Here is a 17,756-nt window from a genome sequence, read left to right as displayed (position 1 = left end):
GAGCTCAAAGCCCTCGGTGCGCGCAACGGTTCAATCGGCCACTTCGTCTCTCAGCTTCTCCCTCCGGGGGGGAAGGCAATGGAAGGTCCGCGGTGACTCCTAAAAGGCCAGGGACTCACCTGGCCCTGTCAGTTCGGACCGAAACCAAGCGAGGTCCCCGGTTCCAAGCATCCCTACTCTAGCCTCCGATTAGCCGTTGCCTCCAAAGCCGAGGAAGGAGGTGGCTGGCTGGTAAAACCGACGGGACTTGGAGGCGCCGCGGCTTTCTGGGACTCTTTCCGTGCCAAAACGCCTCAAGTTCGCCAGAAGCTCCGGCTCGGGGCCGCTTGGCGAGCGGCAGAAGGGCGAAACTCAATTTATGTAGCTCGGGCGTCGTTCCTCTCCTTCTGTAACACCACCGTCGTCGCCCCAAAATCGCCTGGCAATGCTCAGTGCGCGCTCGTTTGGCTTCCCTGGAGACGCGCGCCCTGCGCTTACCGGGTCTCCGTCCTTCTACCCTACGGCAAAGCTTGAGCAAAGAAGAAGAGGACCGAAGGACGAGGGATCCTCCTGGAAGCTGCCCTGGCTGGCTTGTCCTCCGATCCCCGCTAGAAAAGCCCGGCCGACTCTCCCAAGAGGAACCGGGCCCTGGGAGAAGACGCGCAAAAAAACCCCTCCGGAGCTGCTCGTGGCGCGGTGTAAATCCATCATCCGCGGAGACAGTTCTGTGAGTTCCCGGCAGGAGCTGGCCGGGTGCATTCCTGAGTCAATGCGCAGGCGCGGACAGGTAGCGCCCTTCGCTTTATGGCCAGGTGAGCCGTTCCCCCGGCAGGTAAAAGAAGTCTTTGCCTCAAGAGATCGCAGGGACGGCGAGCGGGCGGATCACTCATTCCATGACCGGCGGGGACCTGGTGTGATAGGCAGCCCGGAGCCAAAATGTCACTCCTTGCAAAAATGGGGGACTGGCAGGTAACGCAATTCCTCGGTTGCTTTCGCGATCCTTTGCTTTCTTTCCTTCTCGATGCAGGACTTTTTTTTTTTTTTTTCTAAATCGGGCTTGTAATTTAAAGAAGGAAAAGAAAGCATGGATCTAGGTCAGCAGGCTGATTAACCAAGCCACTAGTCGTGAGGGCAATATCCCCAAGGGGAAAAGAAGGAGATCTGATTAGGATACTACGTGGTTATGCAAAGACACGCCACGATTTTTCAACAGGTGGGGAGAGTTGGTTGCTTAAAGAGAGCGAGAGAGAGAGAGGGAGGGAGGGAGAGAGAGAGAGGTGCAAGAAAGAGAAAGGAAGAAAGAAAGAAAGAAAGAAAGAGAAAGGAAAAAAGGAAGAAAGAAAGAAAGAAAGAAAGAAAATATTTTAAAAAGGGAGCAACAGTATCGGAACATAGCTTTGTCTTTACAGTAATACCGGTAAATCACCCCCCCATTGGAGTCTTCTTGTCTGGGAGCTGGTTGGTTTGCTGATTCTTTTTAGCATGTCTTTATGAAAATCCATTGCAAATACTAAAACCTTTTAAAAAAAGTTTTTCAAAGCTCCTGGGTCGATGCAACTGTGGGACTGTGTGTGCATGTGTGCATTTGTGCATTTGTGAGAGAGCAAGAGCAGGAGAGCACTTTTTTTTTAAAAAAGGAGCATATATTGTACAGTGTGTAAGCACCTGGTTAGCCTTTCCGGCGCCGAAGTCGGGAGAAACTTTAAAAGGTGCCAGAAAGAGAAAGCTGTTCTGCTTCAGTTTAGGCCTTAGTAAGGTTGTTGCTTGGAGAAAGAGGGAGAAAGTTAAAGATCACACTATATATCCACTGTTCCACTGGGCTCTGAATGAAAGGAAAGGGGAAAGGAAAGAAGAAAAGAAGAAAAGAAAGGGGAAATGATAAAGGAAAGAAGACAGGAAAGAGGAAAGGATAAAAGAAAGGAAAGAGGAAAGGAGAGGAAAGAAGGGAAGGGAAGGGAAAAGAGGGGAAGGGAAGAGGGGAGGGGAAAAGAAGGGAAGGAAAGGAAAGAAGGAAAGGGAAAGTAGGGAAGGGAAAAGAAGCGAAGGGAAAAGAAGGAAAGAGAAAAGAGGGAAAGGAAAGAAGGAAAGGAATGGAAAGGAAAGAAGGGAAGGGAAAAGAAGGGAAGGAAAGGGAAGAAGGGAAGGGAAAAGAAGGGAAGGGAAAATAAGGGAAGGAAAGAGGGGAGGGGAAAAGAAGGGAAGGAAAGGAAAGAAGGAAAGGGAAAGTAGGGAAGGGAAAAGAAGCGAAGGGAAAAGAAGGAAAGAGAAAAGAGGGAAAGGAAAGAAGGAAAGGAATGGAAAGGAAAGAAGGGAAGGGAAAAGAAGGGAAGGAAAGGGAAGAAGGGAAGGGAAAAGAAGGGAAGGGAAAAGAAGGGAAGGGAAAAGAAGGGAAGGAAAGAAGGAAAGGAAAAAGAAGGGAAGGAAAGAAGGAAAGAGAAAAGAGGGAAAGAAGGAAAGGAATGGAAAGGAAAGAAGGGAAGGGAAAAGAAGGGAAGGAAAGGGAAGAAGGAAAGGGAAGAAGGGAAGGGAAAAGAAGGGATGGGAAAAGAAGGGAAGGAAAGGGAAAAGAAGGGAAGGGAAAAGAAGGGAAGGAAAGAAGGAAAGGGAAAAGAAGGGAAGGGAACTAAAGAAGGGAAGGGAAGGAAAGAGAGGAAAGAAGGGAAGGAAAGGAAAGAAGGGAAGGAAAGGAAGAAGGGAAGGGAAAAGAAGGGATGGGAAAAGAAGGGAAGGAAAAGAAGGGAAGGAAAGAAGGAAAGGGAAAAGAAGGGAAGGGAACTAAAGAAGGGAGGGAAAAGAAAGGGAAGGGAAAAGAAAGGAAGGAAAGAAGGAAAGAAGGAAAGGGAAAAGAAGGGAAGGGAACTAAAGAAGGGAAGGAAAAGAAGGGAAGGGAAGGAAAGAAGGAAAGGAAAGGGAAGAAGGAAAGGGAAGAAGGGAAGGGAAAAGAAGGGATGGGAAAAGAAGGGAAGGAAAGGGAAAAGAAGGGAAGGGAAAAGAAGGGAAGGGAACTAAAGAAGGGAAGGGAAAAGAAGGGAAGGAAAGGAAAGAAGGAAAGGAAAGGGAAGAAGGAAAGGGAAGAAGGGAAGGGAAAAGAAGGGATGGGAAAAGAAGGGAAGGAAAGGGAAAAGAAGGGAAGGGAAAAGAAGGGAAGGGAACTAAAGAAGGGAAGGGAAAAGAAGGGAAGGAAAGGAAAGAAGGAAAGGAAAGGGAAGAAGGAAAGGGAAGAAGGGAAGGGAAAAGAAGGGATGGGAAAAGAAGGGAAGGAAAGGGAAAAGAAGGGAAGGGAAAAGAAGGGAAGGGAACTAAAGAAGGGAAGGGAAAAGAAGGGAAGGAAAGGAAAGAAGGAAAGGAAAGGGAAGAAGGAAAGGAAGAAGGGAAGGGAAAAGAAGGGAAGGGAAGAAGGAAAGAAGGAAAGGGAAAAGAAGGGAAGGGAAAAGAAGGGAAGGAAAGAAGGAAAGAAGGAAATGGAAAAGAAGGGAAGGGTTAACTTAAAGAAGGGAAGGGAACTAAAGAAGGAAGGGAAAAGAAGGGAAGGGAAGGAAAGAAAGAGAGGAAAGAAGGGAAGGAAAGAAGGGAAGGAAAAAAGGATACGGTTATGGACTGCCTATGGACTGTGGACCAAGGAACTCAAATAACAAGGAGGACTTCCCCCCCCCCCCCCAAAAGGCTGAACCCCACCATTCATCTTCAACACTGTTCCAACTCTCAGAGGATTTCCAACCTGTAGCTCCTCGTGCGCCTTGCAGTTCAGTTTCTTTCCTTTCGATTTCAGAGCTCTTCCCGTAGAAGGAGAAGAGGGGAGCTTTACGCAGATCTGGAAGCTTGGTGGGGTTGTTTTTCTTTTCTTTTCCGGTCCGGATCAAGGGATAAAGAAAAAGTCAAGGGTCTGAAAGTTTTTAAAACAAACACAACCCCCCCCCTTTTGATTTCTGAAAAGTTTCAACGCTCCCCAGTTCTAGATGTTGGGTGAAAGTGCGCGTGTCCGTGTAAACATCGCAGAAGGGCTTAGCAAACCTTTAAGGCATCGAACGGCGTCGTAGGCTTTTTCCTATGAAAGTCAGTAGCCGAAAGTGCCAATATTTCAATTTAGAATTATTTTTTTTAAGGATCGAACTGTAATTGCATCTGACTCTGCAAATTTTCAGCAAACTCTCTTTGGGTACTGCAAGAGAATGGCATTTCAGGTGTACGAAACGCCAAGCCTTAGATCAAAGGCCACAGGGGCTTGGAGGCCAATTTTTGACCTAGGGGCTGACACCGCCCCCTTCTACTAGTCTAAAACGGGCAGATCAACTTTAAAGGGATGGTCAAAAGAGGGCTACCTGGCTGCCTTGGCTTCCCAGAAACCCTCCGCTTCCCGGTCTGGAGGCCTGAGCCACAGACAACTGCTCCGTTACGGGCTTGGGGCCCTTAGAAACGGCGATTCCACTGACACAATTAAGAAGAAACAGCCGGGAGGCCGATGCCCCTCCAGAACGTTGGGAGGACCTCACAAGGTCCCTTTTCGATCCACCCGAAAGCGTGTCTGAAGCTCTCCTGCCATGTTCATTTTACCATTACCAGCTCCCCCCTTTTTAAAATTGATTTGGGATTCTGACCCACAAAGGCCTAGCCAGCCAATCTATAGGCAGGGCAGAGTTACCCCACTGTGGGTCCCCCTGGAAGAAAGGCCCAGCTTCAGAAAGACCCCCGCCCCAGATCTCCAGAAGCCCCTTTCGCACCACCCTCGGCATCTTGCTTGAGGTGACCCCGAGGGGTAGAGAAATCCTCCGCTCCCGTTAGTGCCTGGGAGCCGAGTGGCGCAACAGCCTCGCCGCTGGAAGGCACGGCGAGCCAAGAGAGAGAAGTGTGCGTGTGTGTGTATGCGCGCAGGTAACTCGCCTGACAGCGGCCGTGAGGATGGGCCTCGGATCGAGCTTTCCTGTCCCCACGGCTGGATTTGAATGCAGAGAGAGAAAGAAAGAGAGAGAGAGAGAGAGAAAGAGCGAGAGAGAGGCGCAGAGAGAGAGAGAGAAAAGAGAGAGAGGCAGACTCAGAAAGAGGGAGAGAGACAGACACAGAGAGAGAGAGAAAAAGAGAGAAAGAGAGAGAGGGGGGGAGACAGAGACAGACAGACAAACAAACAAACACAGAGGCGCAGAGAGAGAGAAAAAAGAGAGAGACAGACTCAGAAAGAGAGAGACATAGACGCAGAGAGAGAGAGAAAGAGAGAGACAGACAGACAGGCGCAGAGAGAGAAAAAAGAGAGAGATAGACACACACAGAGAGAAAGAAAGAGACAGACAGATGGGTAGACGCAGAGAGAGAGAGAGAGACGCAGGGAGAAAGAGGGGGAGAGAGACACAGAGAGAGAGACAGGCAGAGAGAGACAGACGCAGAGAGAGACAGACGCAGTGAGAGAGAAAGAGAGACAGAGACAGACAGACAGATAGACAGACAGACGGACAGACGCAGGGAGAGAGAGACAGACAGACAGAGACAGACGGAGACAGAGAGAGAAAGGGAGAGACAGGGCGGGAGAGACAGCGAGAGGGTGAGGGAGGGAGGGAGGGTATGAGGGAGAGCAAAGCGCCACTAACTCAGCGGGGAGTCGAGAGGAAAAAGAAGAGCGAGAGGGGAAAAAACAGACCAAACAGAAATTGGGCAGGTGCTCCAGAACCCGGGAAGCTTGCTACAGAAACCGGTTGCGCGGGCTCTTGGGTCTGGTGCTAAACTTCCGGATGCTTGAAGAGTTTCCAGCAGCCTGCTTGAGCTGTCTGCTTAAAAATTTGGGGCTACCTTTGAGCTTTAGAGACCTGCTAAATCTCCGGATGGGTCCTCAGAATCCGAAATCATTTTGCTTCCCAATTAATTTGGCGCATCTTTCTAAGCCCTTGTTGGAGGTGGAGGAGGGCTAGTTACAGCTAGCTTTCCCAAGGAAGATAGATTTCTGCTGTTTTGGGGACCCTGGGTTGTGGGATGGGGAGGTTTCGCTGCGCGCCAGGCTGTTTCCTTCGCAAATGCGGGTCTCCTCGGCGGAAGGTACAGAGGGTGGGACGCAGCGGCAAAAGGGCAGCTCCAGCAACGCTTCTGGGCTTGCGGCGCCGGGGTCCGAATAAGGGAAGAGGTTTGGTTTTAAGAGACCCCCTGCACCAGCTTTGGTTGCGCTGAAACGTGACAAGGCCCGATCAGAAATCAATTTGGATTAGCATAAAACACATGAGCAATGAGACAACAGCGGTAAATGGAGGAGGAGGAGGAGGAGGAGGAGGAGGAGGAGGAGGAAAAGAAGGAGAAAAAAAAGAAGAAGAAAAGAAGAGAAAAGAAAAGAGAAAAGGAGAAGAGAAAAAGAGAAAAAGAAAAGAAGAAAACAGAAAAGAAGAAAAGAAAAGAAGAGAAAAACAAAAGAAAAGAAGAAAAGAAGAAAAAAGAAAAGAAAAGGAGAGAAGAGAAGAGAAAAAAAGAAAACAAGAGAAGAAAAGAAAAGGAGAAAGAAAGAAAAATAAATAAATAAATCCAAACGAACAGCTTTTGAATGAAATAGAGGAGGAAATAAAGTCGAAGCAGAGGTGTAAACCAAGGTCCACCCTGTTTTGGTAGAAGTTAGGCGCTCTCTTTCCCATCTCCCGGCCAGTCAATCCGGCCGAAATTGGGCGATTTGCACGCCAAATGTGCCTTTCTCCCTGCTTCTCTCCCCACCCTCACGGCCCCAGCCTTGAAAACAGAGCTGATTTCGACCAGAAAAGGAAACCTGGTTAGGGAAACCCACCCCTCTGCCTTTAATTCACTGCTTGAGCCTAAATCCCCCTGAGTCATGTTGGCTCTGTTCACCTCTCTTTGTCCCTTAAGGAAGCAGAAAGCAATTGTCTGTTAAAAAAACACAAAACATTGTGGCCTGGAGTCAAATTTATTTCAGTCTGAATGCTGCTACCTGTCTGGGCTCCCCCAGAAACCACCTGTTGTTCAAAGTGCTTCTAACGACTAGTCTATTTTGGAACCGAGTGTAAGTAAGTCTACCAAAGAACACAACATTGGAGAATTGGGGAACACACCCTCACTGTTCCCGATTAGCTGAAAAAGCACAGAAGGATCGATTCACGTCCTTCACGTATATGTGAACAGGCAACAAATGTGTCTTAAGGTATTGAATTAGGGTGGGTGGATGTTTCATCGGGGTTAAAAAAAAAAAAGCCCAGAAAATACTGCGTGTTTTTCCTCCTGGCGGCTAAAAAATTGGGATTGACAAACATCGCGCATATTTCACGTGTTGGTATTGAGCAAGAAAGCACGCGCGTGTGTTTGGGAGGCGCTCTTGTTAAAACAAAAAAACAAACAACCCCCCCTCCGCCCCCCCAAAAACTGAAGGATATCCAGAGAACGAGGAGAAAGGTGTTTTTTAAATAAGGGTCTACGGGATCAGGCCACTAAGATACGCAAGGGTTTTTTTTTGCGGCTACTGTTTTTTTTTTTTAAAAAATTAACTCCTGGTTTTAATTTGTTTTAAACCGTTTTTTGGAGGGGTTTTATATTGCATGTTATGTGTATCTTGGCTGTGAGCCTCCCGGAGTCCTTTGGGTGTTGGGTGGCATATAAGGCATATCTAGATAGATAGATAGATAGATAGATAGATAGATAGATAGATAGATAGATAGATAGATAGATAGATAGATATACAGAGAGAGAGAGAGAGAGAGAGAGAGAGAGAGAGAGAGAGAGAGAGAGAGAGAGAGAGAGAGAGAGAGAGAGAGAGAGAGAGAGAGAGATGCCAGGCAGGCAGGCAGGCAGGCAGGCAGGCAGGCAGGCAGGCAGGCAGGCAGGCAAGCAGACAGACAGACAGACAGACAGACAGACAGACGAGATATATAAGAATAGAATAGAGTAGAGTAGAGTGGAGTAGAATAGAATAGAATAGAATTCTTTATTGGCCAAGTGTGATTGGACACACAAGGAATTTGTCTTGGTGCATATGCTCTCAGTGTACATAAAAGAAAATATAGATTTGTCAAGAATCATGAAGTACAACACTTAATGATTGTCACAGGGGTCAAACAAACAATGAAGAAACAATCAATATTAATAAAAATCTTAGGATACAAGCAACAAGTTACAGTCATACAGTCCTAAGTGGGAGGAAATGGGTGATAGAATAGACAGACAGAGGATATATATAAGATAGATAGATAGATAGATAGATGGATGGATGGATGGATGGATGGATGGATGGATGGATGGATGGATGGATGCACAGACAGACAGAGAGACGAGATAAGTAGGTATGTAGGTAGATAGGTAGGCAGGTAGGCGGGCAGATCCCCCGGGAATCAAGGCGCCTTCCCTTAAATTCCAAGTGTCCAAAGAATGAAATTGCAAGAGGTTGCGGTGTGTGTTTCGAGTCGGAGAAGAGCTACCCGGGGAGGCTGGTCCAACAGAAAAAAAAGAGAGACCTCATCGGAAAACATCACTTTGGAAAGGTTTTTTTTTCCTACGCTCTTTCCGACGGAAGAAATCTTGGGAAGGCGTTAGGCGAGAAGAAAAGTTCCAAGGTTTCCCACGGGTCTCCCTGGGAACATTGGGGAGAGGTGCGGCCGCTTTCCAAAGCAGCAGCCTTTTGCTTTCCAAAGCCGGGACGCCCCGAGAGAGAAGCGCCCGCTTCCTTCTCCCCTGCGCTTTAAAAAAGGGGTTTCCCCCCGCAACCTAAAGGAGTCAGAGGCGCGGAGCGAGTGGCGACCCCGGGGGCCCTACGTGGGCCAGTGGCTGCGCTGCTGAGCCAATTGGCCGAGGGTTGCTATGCTAATGAGGTGGCGACTGGGGCGGTTAGTTGAAAGGCGAGGGGGAGAAGGGAAAACTTTCGACCATTAGAGGGAGATCTCCGAGCGGGCGCGGGAGATCGCCTCCGCCTCCTCCTCCTCCGCCGCCTCCGCCTCCGCCTCCTGTTCCAGCCACTCAGGCGGCGGGCGCGCTCTGGATGCCAGAGGAGAGAGCGCAAGGCAGGCAGGCAGGCAGGACAAACAGCCTCGTCTTTCCTCTCTCTCTCTTTCTCTTCCTCCCTCTCTCTTTCTCCTTTTCCTCTCCTTTCTTCCTTCTTTCCCTTCTCGCTTTCTTCTCCCCCCGCCCCCTCCTCTCTCGCTCTCTTTTGCCTCTCGCCACGCCAATCCATGAAAATGCTTTGGAAACTGACGGATAATATCAAGTATGAGGAATGTGAGGTAAGCGCTTTTCCGGCGGACAGGGGCAACTGGGAAAAAGGATTCCTTTCTTCCCACCCACCCCCGTCTCTCTAAATGAGAGCGAGCGAGCGAGAGAGAGACAGAGAGAAAGAGAGAAAGAGCGTGAAAGAAGAAAGAAGGAAAAAGAACGAACGAACGAACGAACGAACGAACGAACGAAAGAAAGAAAGAAAGAAAGAAAGAAAGAAAGAACGATTGCCAGCTGCGATTGGAAAAACGTCTCGCGGCGCCACAGCGAAGCTTTGGGAGAGCAACTTCTTCACTTGGCAAATGGGGAGGCGAGGGCGGGTGGAATCGAAAAGGGGCAGGCGAAGGATGCACGCCTGTGCGATGGGTGGTTTTAGGTGGTGGTGGTGGGGGAAACCCAGACCTTTGCCGAAGCGCACCGGGAGGGGAGGAAAGAAAATACACCCACGCTGATTTTCCTGCAAAGGCTCCGTATCCCAACCAGCGACAGGGAAAGGAAGGGTCGAGAAGAATGGATGAGCAAAGTGAATGCGGAAGAGCAAAGTGACGAAAATTACAAATGGGGTTTAGCCGGTGGCGAGATTCCCAGGAGCTCCCCCCCCCAAAAAAAGAGAGAGACACCCCACCGCTGTCCAAAAAGTTGTAGTCTTTTGGATCCACAGGTCTGGCGTTGCAGACTTGAGAGATCTCTGCTGTGGATAGTTGTCATTTCTGCGTCCAACGTCCCCTGGTGCTTGCAGATTCCGTGTGCGTCTCAACCCTTCGGTTAGAAAGAAAGGAGGAAGAGGAAGGGAAGGATGGCCTCGTTGACAGGAAGTCAGCTGTTGGCTTTTAAAGCTCTCTTTTGAAAGTCCAAAAGTGTGGAGCTTCGTAGGCTTTTACGGGTGGGAGTAATTCAGACGGTGTGGAGAGTAGCAGAGAAGCGCCGCTTAAGTAAGGTGCCAGAAAAAAAGCTGTTGGTAAATCCGTGCCTATAGGGTGCCAGACGTATTACAGGGTATAAGAAATGAGAAGTATTTGGTCGAATGGAAAGTGTTTATGAAAAGGCAGAACGTGGGGTCGCTTCAGGAAAAGTAGCTAAATTATCTCGCGCCTTCCACGTGCAAGTCTAAAGATAAGGGTTAAATATGCTAGTGCGTTCTCCTTTGTGATAGGTACTATCTTTCCTTGGGTTTGAGTCTTCCGAATTCTTTGGGGGGGGTGTCTTTGTTTCGACTGCAGCCCTACTTTAGGTGTGCAGTATAAACACGAGCGCGTACATTACAGTTTTGCCTTCTGTATATATATATTGAGAGAGAGAGAGAGAGAGAGAGAGAGAGAGAGAGAGAGAGAGAGAGAGAGAGAGATATGGAGATAGATAGAAAGATAGATAGATAAAGATAGATAGATAGATAGATAGAAAGATAGATATAGATAGATAGAGAGAGAGAATATATATACACACACACACACACACACACACACACATACACACACTGATAGATAGATAAAGGGAGATGGAGATAAAGAGGGATAGAGGTATAGAGATACAGAGAGAGAGAGGGAGAGAGAAAGAGAGAGAGAGATGGAGATAGAGAGATAGAAAGATAAATAGAGAAAGGGAGAGATAGAAAGATAGATAGATAGAGATAGATAGATAGAATATATAGATAGATAGATATAGATTGATAGATAGAGAGATAGAAAGATATAGATAAAGAGGGATAGAGGGATAGATACAGAGAGAGAGAGAGAGAGAGGAGAGAGAGAGAGAGAGAGAGAGAGAGAGAGAGAGAGAGAGAGAGAGAGAGAGAGAGAGAGAGAGAGAGAGAATCAGTCGAGAGCAAATTTGGAAGATTAGTTAAGAAAACCAGCGTCGATTGGTGTGGAGATTTAACGGTTGTTTTGGAAAGGGGGGGGGGGAATGCAGGACAGGTTTTCTCTTTTCATTGAACAGTGTGAATTGTGAAAGTTGTGAAAATCATTTTCGGGTGAAAGCGTTTTCCTTTCGCCCAGGCTTCCAAAAGCCGGCTGTGGGGATTCCCACGTTTGGTGGCTTCCCACGTTTGGTGGATTCAGAGGTGAGACTTGGGGCGTCTGGACAGAGTGATGTTTGTGGGGTGTAGGGTGCGCGCTCGGCTGATTCTTGCCTAGGATCCGAGAGGGCTTCGCCTGTCTCCGAGAATCAGCGGCTCAACCTACCTATATAAGCAGGGCTTCAAAATCGACCCGGGCTGCTGGAAGTTTAGTTACCTTACTTGTCCCAGTTTACTCGGGAATCGCCGCACCGAGGCTTGTATTTCTGAGGTAAATCATGCCTTGAAGTCGAAGGGCCGAGATTAAGGCTAAATATAAATCCCCTCCGATTATATTTTGTGTTTATTTATTTTAAGCTGGGCCGCGGGGCAGCTTTGGAAAACTTTTAACGAAGTGTTTTGATTGGCTTCCACGTGTTTTGTTTTGCCAAACGCGATTTGACATTGGAAGCGCAACTCTGGAATAGAATAGAAGAGAATAGTAAAAATAGAAGAGAATAGAAGAGAATTATTTTATTGGCCAAGTGTGATTGGACACACAAGGAATTTGTCATTGGTGCCTATGCTCCCAGTGTACATAACAGAAAAAGACACCTTTGTTAAGAATCATGTGGTACAACACTGAATGATTGTCATAGGGGTCAAATAAGCAACGAGGAAACAAATATTAATAACAAATCTTAAGGATGCAAGCAAGAAGTTACAGTCATACAGTCGCAAGTGGCAGGTAATGGGTGACAGGAATGATGGGGGGAAATAGTAGTAATAATAGTTCAGACTTAGTAAAGAGTTTGACAGTGTTGAGGGAATTGTTGGTTTACCAGAGTGACGGTGTTTGGCAAAGAACTGTTCTTGTGTCTAGTTGTCTTGGTGTTATGAAGCGCCTCCACCCTTCATTTTTCCGCCGATTCCGGATTCTTCTTTAAAATGAAAACCACAAAACCTCAGAAGTGTCTTCATTTGGCTTTCGGCTGCCTTCTGCTGGGGCGAGAGCAGCCTCGGAGGGCGGCGGGGGGCAAAACCCCCGCAGCTCGCGAGGACCCGCGGTTGGTTTCCTTTCCTTTCCGGCCTCTGGAGAGGTGCGCTCCAAAGGAGCCGTGCCGAGGCCTGCTTTCCCCGCCTGTTTGTTATGATAAGCTGGCAGGAGAAGTTGGAACGGGCCTGTCGTTTTCCCCCGGATTCGCTGGCGGTGAGTCGAGGCTGCCCAGCCAGTTGGACGGGTTGGGCCCAGCCTGGGAAGCCCGAGCTTGTCAGGGCCAGTAAAAGCGGCAGTCGCCTCCCTTTTTTCCCTCGCGCGCTCTCTCTCCCCCCTTTCCTCCTTCCTCCCACCCTCTTTCCCGAGCTTCAGTTCCTGAAAGGGGGGGGGGAGGAAAAGGCTCCTCTGGGCTCCAACCGGAGGCGGAGAGGCGCTTCGGAGCCCCTATTTCCCTGGAGGGGGGGGAGCACTGAGCGCCTTGGGGAGACGGGATCCCCCGCGCCCAGGAGGGAGGGAACAGCCCTTACTCCGAGGATCCGGCCTCCTCCTCCTCCTCCTCCTCCGGGCCCTGGAGTCATGGACCTGACGCAACAGGACGCGGAACTGCCCGACCCTCCTGAACCCCCCAGTAGGCAGCTGAAAGCCGGGGACCCCAAGCCGGAGCCCGAGAGCGGCGGCTCTGGGGCCAAGAGGGGGTCCGGAGCCCGGCAGTTGCTAGCCCTGGCTTTTGAGGCGCCCGACTTCGCCCAGACGCCGCCGACGCCGCAGCCCGAGGTGCGCCGCCTCTCCCTCCCCTTGAGCGGGGTTCCCAGCACCGCTTCTCCCGACTGCTGCGCTTCCCCTTTTGCTGGGAAACCCCTGCTCGCTCTCTCGCTCCCCCCCCCTCGCCCTTCTCTGCTTCTGCAAGTTTCTCAGCACGCCTGCCCTCTTTTCCAGGCTCCTTCTCCCCCTTCTTCCTTCGTCCCTTCCCCCTCCTCCTCCCTCTTCCTTCCTTCCTTCCTTCCTTTGGACACTATGTTGCAACATTCCTTCCTTCTCCCTGTCTTCCTTCCTTCCCTCCCTCCCCCTCCCCCTCTCTTCCTTCCTTCCTTCCCTCTCCCTCTTTCCTTCTTGTGTCCTTCCTCCCTTCTTTCCTTCCTTCTCCCTTTCCTTCCCTCTCCCTCTTTATTTCTTCTGTCCTCCCCTCCCCTTCCTTCCTTCCTCCCTCCCCTCCCTCCCTCCCCCTCCCCTCCCCTTCTTTTCCTTTCCTTTCCTTCCCCTAGCGCCTTTCCCCATTCTTCCCCTTTCCCCTGGTCTCTCCAGATTCTTTCCCGGCACATTCTCTCCGCGCCTTCTTTCTCTTGACTCTGCCTGCCTTGGCTTGCCTCGCGCTCCCACCCGTTTGCTCTCCCCGTTTCCCTCTTTCTCTTCCGCCTGCCCTGCAACCTTTTAAAATGTTGCCCCTTTCTTGTGATTCGTCAGACGCAGCGGCGGCATGACTCTCTCCCCCCCGTCCCCCTTTTTTTCCTCTCTCTCTCTCTCTTTCGCTCGCTCCCCCCACCCCTGATTAGATACACTGGCTCTTCCTTCAATGGACGTCATTTAGAACAGCCCCTGCCTTGAGTTGGCTTCCTCGCTTCACGCTCGATTGCCAGCCATTCTTCCCTTATTAAGTATTCGTGTAGTATTAATAGTCATGAATATCTGCTAGTGGGAAGTCTGAAGGAAAGCGGGCTGCGGATTCCTCTCCCTCCCTCTCTCCCTCCTTCCTTATCTCTCTGTTTCTCCCTCCCTCCTTCCCTCTCTCTCATTCTCTCTATCTCTCCGTCCTTCCCTCTCTCTCATTTAGGAACTCACGTGCAGCAGTAAAAGGAGGGAGGGGGGTGAGAGAGGGGGGAGAAAGAGAGAGAGAGAGAGAGGTGGGGACCAACGCGCACACACGCACACCACCCGCAGACGGATTAAGGAACACGCGCGCGCGCGCCCGAGCGAGCGCCCGAGAGCGCGCACCCGGCTTCAACTTTGAATCGTGAACTCTCACGCCAAAAAGGATCCGGCTCTCGCCTTTCGCTCCCGCAAGAAAACGTCGGGCATTCGGTTTTGCGGACTGATGGATTACAGGCGCGCTCGCCCAGGGCTGGCGGACAAGTCTGGGCGTTTGGGACTCGGGGTGGTCTAGACCCGGGCTCCTTCCATTGTGTGTGTGTGCGTGCGTGTGTATGAGAGAGAGAGAGAGAGAGAGACCGAGCGCTCGTGTGCAATAGGAAGAGAGAGAGAACGAGAGAGAGAGAGAGAGGGACAGATCAAGAACAGTCCGGCTAGGAAGCGGGCGAGCGAGCCAGACCTAAAAGAGTCCACTTTTCTCTGCCTTTTTGTTTCCTTCCCCCTCTCCCGGCCCTGACTTGGTCCCCCTGCAACCGCGCAGATGTTAGTTCACAGTTTCTCCGCGATGGTGAGTGTGCTTCCGACTTCTCTATCTAGGGTGGGTGGTGGGAACCTGGTCACTCATCATGCTTTTTTTTCATCTCCTGGGGTGTCACCTCCCGCCGAACCCCTCTCCCTCTCTTCCTTTGCTCCCTTTGCAAAAGCTTCTCACGGTCCTTTATTTTTTTTAACTTTTTTTGTGTGTGTGGCTTGCTTCGAGTAAACTACAAAAGCCCAGCCACGCTTCCACACCCGTCCATTGTGTTGTGTTTTTGCTTTGCCTTCCCCCCCTCCTCTTCCGATTGGGTTTCACTGCTTTCTTTCCGCCCTTGTCCTCTCCCGGGTTAACCGCGCTCCTCGGGGAGCCTAAAAGTCCAAGGCGTTTAACAGCACCTTTAAATATATATATATATATATTTCCCCTCTACTTCTCCCCTCCCCCTCCCCCCGGCTTCTATTTGAACGTCTGTTAATTTCCTTGAGACGTACCTGCGGGCTATAATTTCATAACGTGCCGAAGTCCCGGTGGTACGGAAGCTAAAATTCCTTTTGTATTTTCCTCCTCCTTCGGGCTTCATCTTTTGTGTTTCCCAATTGTTTTTTTCCCTTCTTCTTCTTAATTTCGCTGCCTTGTCGTTTATCTAATAATAATAATAATAATAATAATAATAATAATAATAATAATAATAATAATAATAATAATAATACGATTTGTTACGTGGATATATGTCTGTGTATGTCAGTGTGCCATTTACACGCGCACATTACCTAAGAGGTTTGGGTGTCCCGTATTATATAGGATAGGATTTGATTCCTATCAACGAAACAGCACATTTTGGTCCCAATGCTAGATTTGTAAAGGCTGATTTACGGCAGAGTTATATTTAAGTACAGTATTGCCTTCCCCCTTTCCCAAACACCCCACCCCCGCTGTGCTTTTTTCATGGCATTTTGGGTGTCTTTTTTTCCAGGGCCCAAGAAAAGACTAACGCAACTCTGGTGCACTTTCACTTTTTTTTTAAAGGTAGGGAGTATTTGTTTGTTCTCTTTCACTTCTTCTTTTTTTTGACAATGATGCCCGTAGGCTTTTTTTTTAAACAAAGGTTACGCACGCCCACAGACGAGCAGAGACAGAGAAAGCACACTTATTCCACTCGAAAGAAAGAAAGAGAAAGAGAGCGAGAAAGAAAGAAGAAAATAAATAAAGAGAGAAAAAAGGAAAGAAAGAAAGAGAAAAAGGAAAGGAAAGGAAGGAAAGAAAGAAAGAAAGAAAGAAAGAAAGAAAGAAAGAAAGACATATTCTGGCTTTGCACCTTTAGTAGGATAATTTTGGTCGCCCCCCCCCCCCCCCGCCTCGCCTCACTGAGCTCCCACTGGAGTTTTTGCTATTTCTCCCCGCTCAGTTTGTTAACTGTAAAATCACGCAGCTCCATTTAAATGTTATTTATTCTCTGCCAGATGGGAATATCTCGAAGGCTGCTTTTGACTCTTAGTCTGAGCGCCAATATTGTATCTCGTAGGGTTTTGTTTTGTTTTTTAATAGGGTGATAAAACGTTCGGCCTAATCCACCGTTCGATTTTGACTTCTCTTCCTCCTTCTCTCTCTCTCTCGGATTCCCCCGTTCCCCCCTTTGTCGTGTTCTTATCCACCAGGACCGCCACGACGGTACCAGCAACGGGACAGCCCGGCTACCCCAGCTGGGGGGTGTGGGCCAGTCCCCTTACACCAGCGCGCCTCCGCTCTCGCACACCCCGAACGCTGACTTCCAGCCCCCTTACTTCCCGCCGCCGTACCAGCCCATTTACCCGCAGTCCCAAGACCCCTACGCTCACGTGAACGACCCGTATAGCTTGAACCCTCTGCACGCCCAGCCTCAGCCCCAGCACCCGGGCTGGCCGGGACAGAGGCAAAACCAGGACACGGGCCTTTTGCATACGCACCGCGGACTTCCCCACCAGCTCTCCGGCTTGGATCCCCGGAGGGATTACCGGCGGCACGAAGACCTCTTGCACGGACCTCACGGCTTGAGCTCTGGACTAGGAGATATTCCCATCCACTCGATACCTCACTCGCTGGAAGACGTGCCGGTAAGGAGCCCCGCGAGTTGGGAGGGGGGCGGGCGAGGGGCTTCCTACCGTCTCTTCTTCTTCTTCTTTTATTATTTTTCCCCAGTCCTCGCCCTGCCACGCTTCTCCTCCTCCTCCCGATCCCCGCTAGAGGATGGGAATTATAAGGGTGCGTTTCAAGGCTCCAGTACGGCCTCCGTAAAGGCCGGCAGCGATGGTTGAATTGTCTCCCGGTTGCTAATGCTGAAAAAAATAATAATAGCCCTTTGCTTTGTTAATGGGGAGTGGAGGGAGAAGGGACGGAAGAGGGGGAGGGAGGGAGGAAGGAAGGAAGGAAAGGGAAGACAAGGAAAAGAAGGAAGGAAGAAAAGAGAGAAAAGAAGGAAGGAAGGGCAAAAAGGAAAGAAGAAAAGAAAGGTAGAGAAAGGGAAAGAAGAGAAGGAAGAAAAGAGAGAAAACAGGAAGGAAGGGCAAAAAGGAAAGAAGAAAAGAAAGAGAATAAAGAAAGAGAAAAGGAAGGAAGAGAAGGAAGAGAAGAAAGAAAGAAGGAAGGAAGAAAAGAGAGCGAAAAGGAAGGAAGGGCAAAAAGGAAGGAAGCAAAGAAAGAGACAGTGAAAAGGAAGGAAGAGAAGGAAGGAAGAAAAAGAGAGAAAAGAAGGAAGGAAGGAAAAGAAAAAAGGAAGGAAGAAAAGAAAGAGATAGAGTAAATGAAGGAAGGAAGGAGAGAGGGGGACGGAAAGAAGGAGAGAGAGAGAGAAAGAAAGTGAGAGAGATGGATGCCAAGATCAGAATACCCCTGACTGGCGTCCTTGACCATGCTGCCTTGTTGGTGACAAAGCGAGGTAACTCCTGGAAAGGCTGCCTCACCTTAGAAAGCCTGGCCTTCAGTGGGATTTTGGCTGGCTTGAAAAATAAATCCCCCCCGCCCCCCCAAAAGGCTTTCTTTCCACTTCGGAGCTGCTTGCTTGGAAGGTCGGTTGGGGGAAGAGGAAGAAAAGAACGAATCTCTCTGAATTGCAATCCAACTGCAAACATGGCGTAGCAAATGGTCTAGGCCCGTCACCACCACCCCAGACACAGGAGAAGGGAACAATGTGCTGCTGTTGCTATTGTGGTTGTTATTATTTTAAGTAAGATTTTGGAGCG

General features: G+C 49.5%; 2 protein-coding genes across 2 annotated transcripts in view; one reads left to right on the top strand and one right to left on the bottom strand.

The window, feature by feature from the left end:
• LOC139164763 (transmembrane protein 14C-like) overlaps positions 1-17,756 on the bottom strand; it is a 352,287-nt gene that overhangs the window by 140,306 nt on the left and 194,225 nt on the right. The gene's annotated exons all lie outside the window — the stretch shown is intronic.
• LOC139165455 (uncharacterized) lies at positions 11,051-16,832 on the top strand. The gene is made up of 3 exons (XM_070748629.1): positions 11,051-12,914; positions 14,545-14,571; positions 16,197-16,832. The coding sequence occupies exons 1-3, from the start codon at positions 12,294-12,296 to the stop codon at positions 16,830-16,832; spliced, it is 1,284 nt and encodes a 427-aa protein (XP_070604730.1). The 5' UTR covers positions 11,051-12,293.

The sequence above is a fragment of the Erythrolamprus reginae genome, chromosome 3, assembly GCF_031021105.1.
Source record: "Erythrolamprus reginae isolate rEryReg1 chromosome 3, rEryReg1.hap1, whole genome shotgun sequence".
NCBI classification, from domain to species: Eukaryota; Metazoa; Chordata; class Lepidosauria; order Squamata; family Dipsadidae; genus Erythrolamprus; species Erythrolamprus reginae.
The sequence above is the reverse complement of the archived record's forward strand: the minus strand, read 5'-3'. Positions and strand labels throughout refer to the sequence as shown.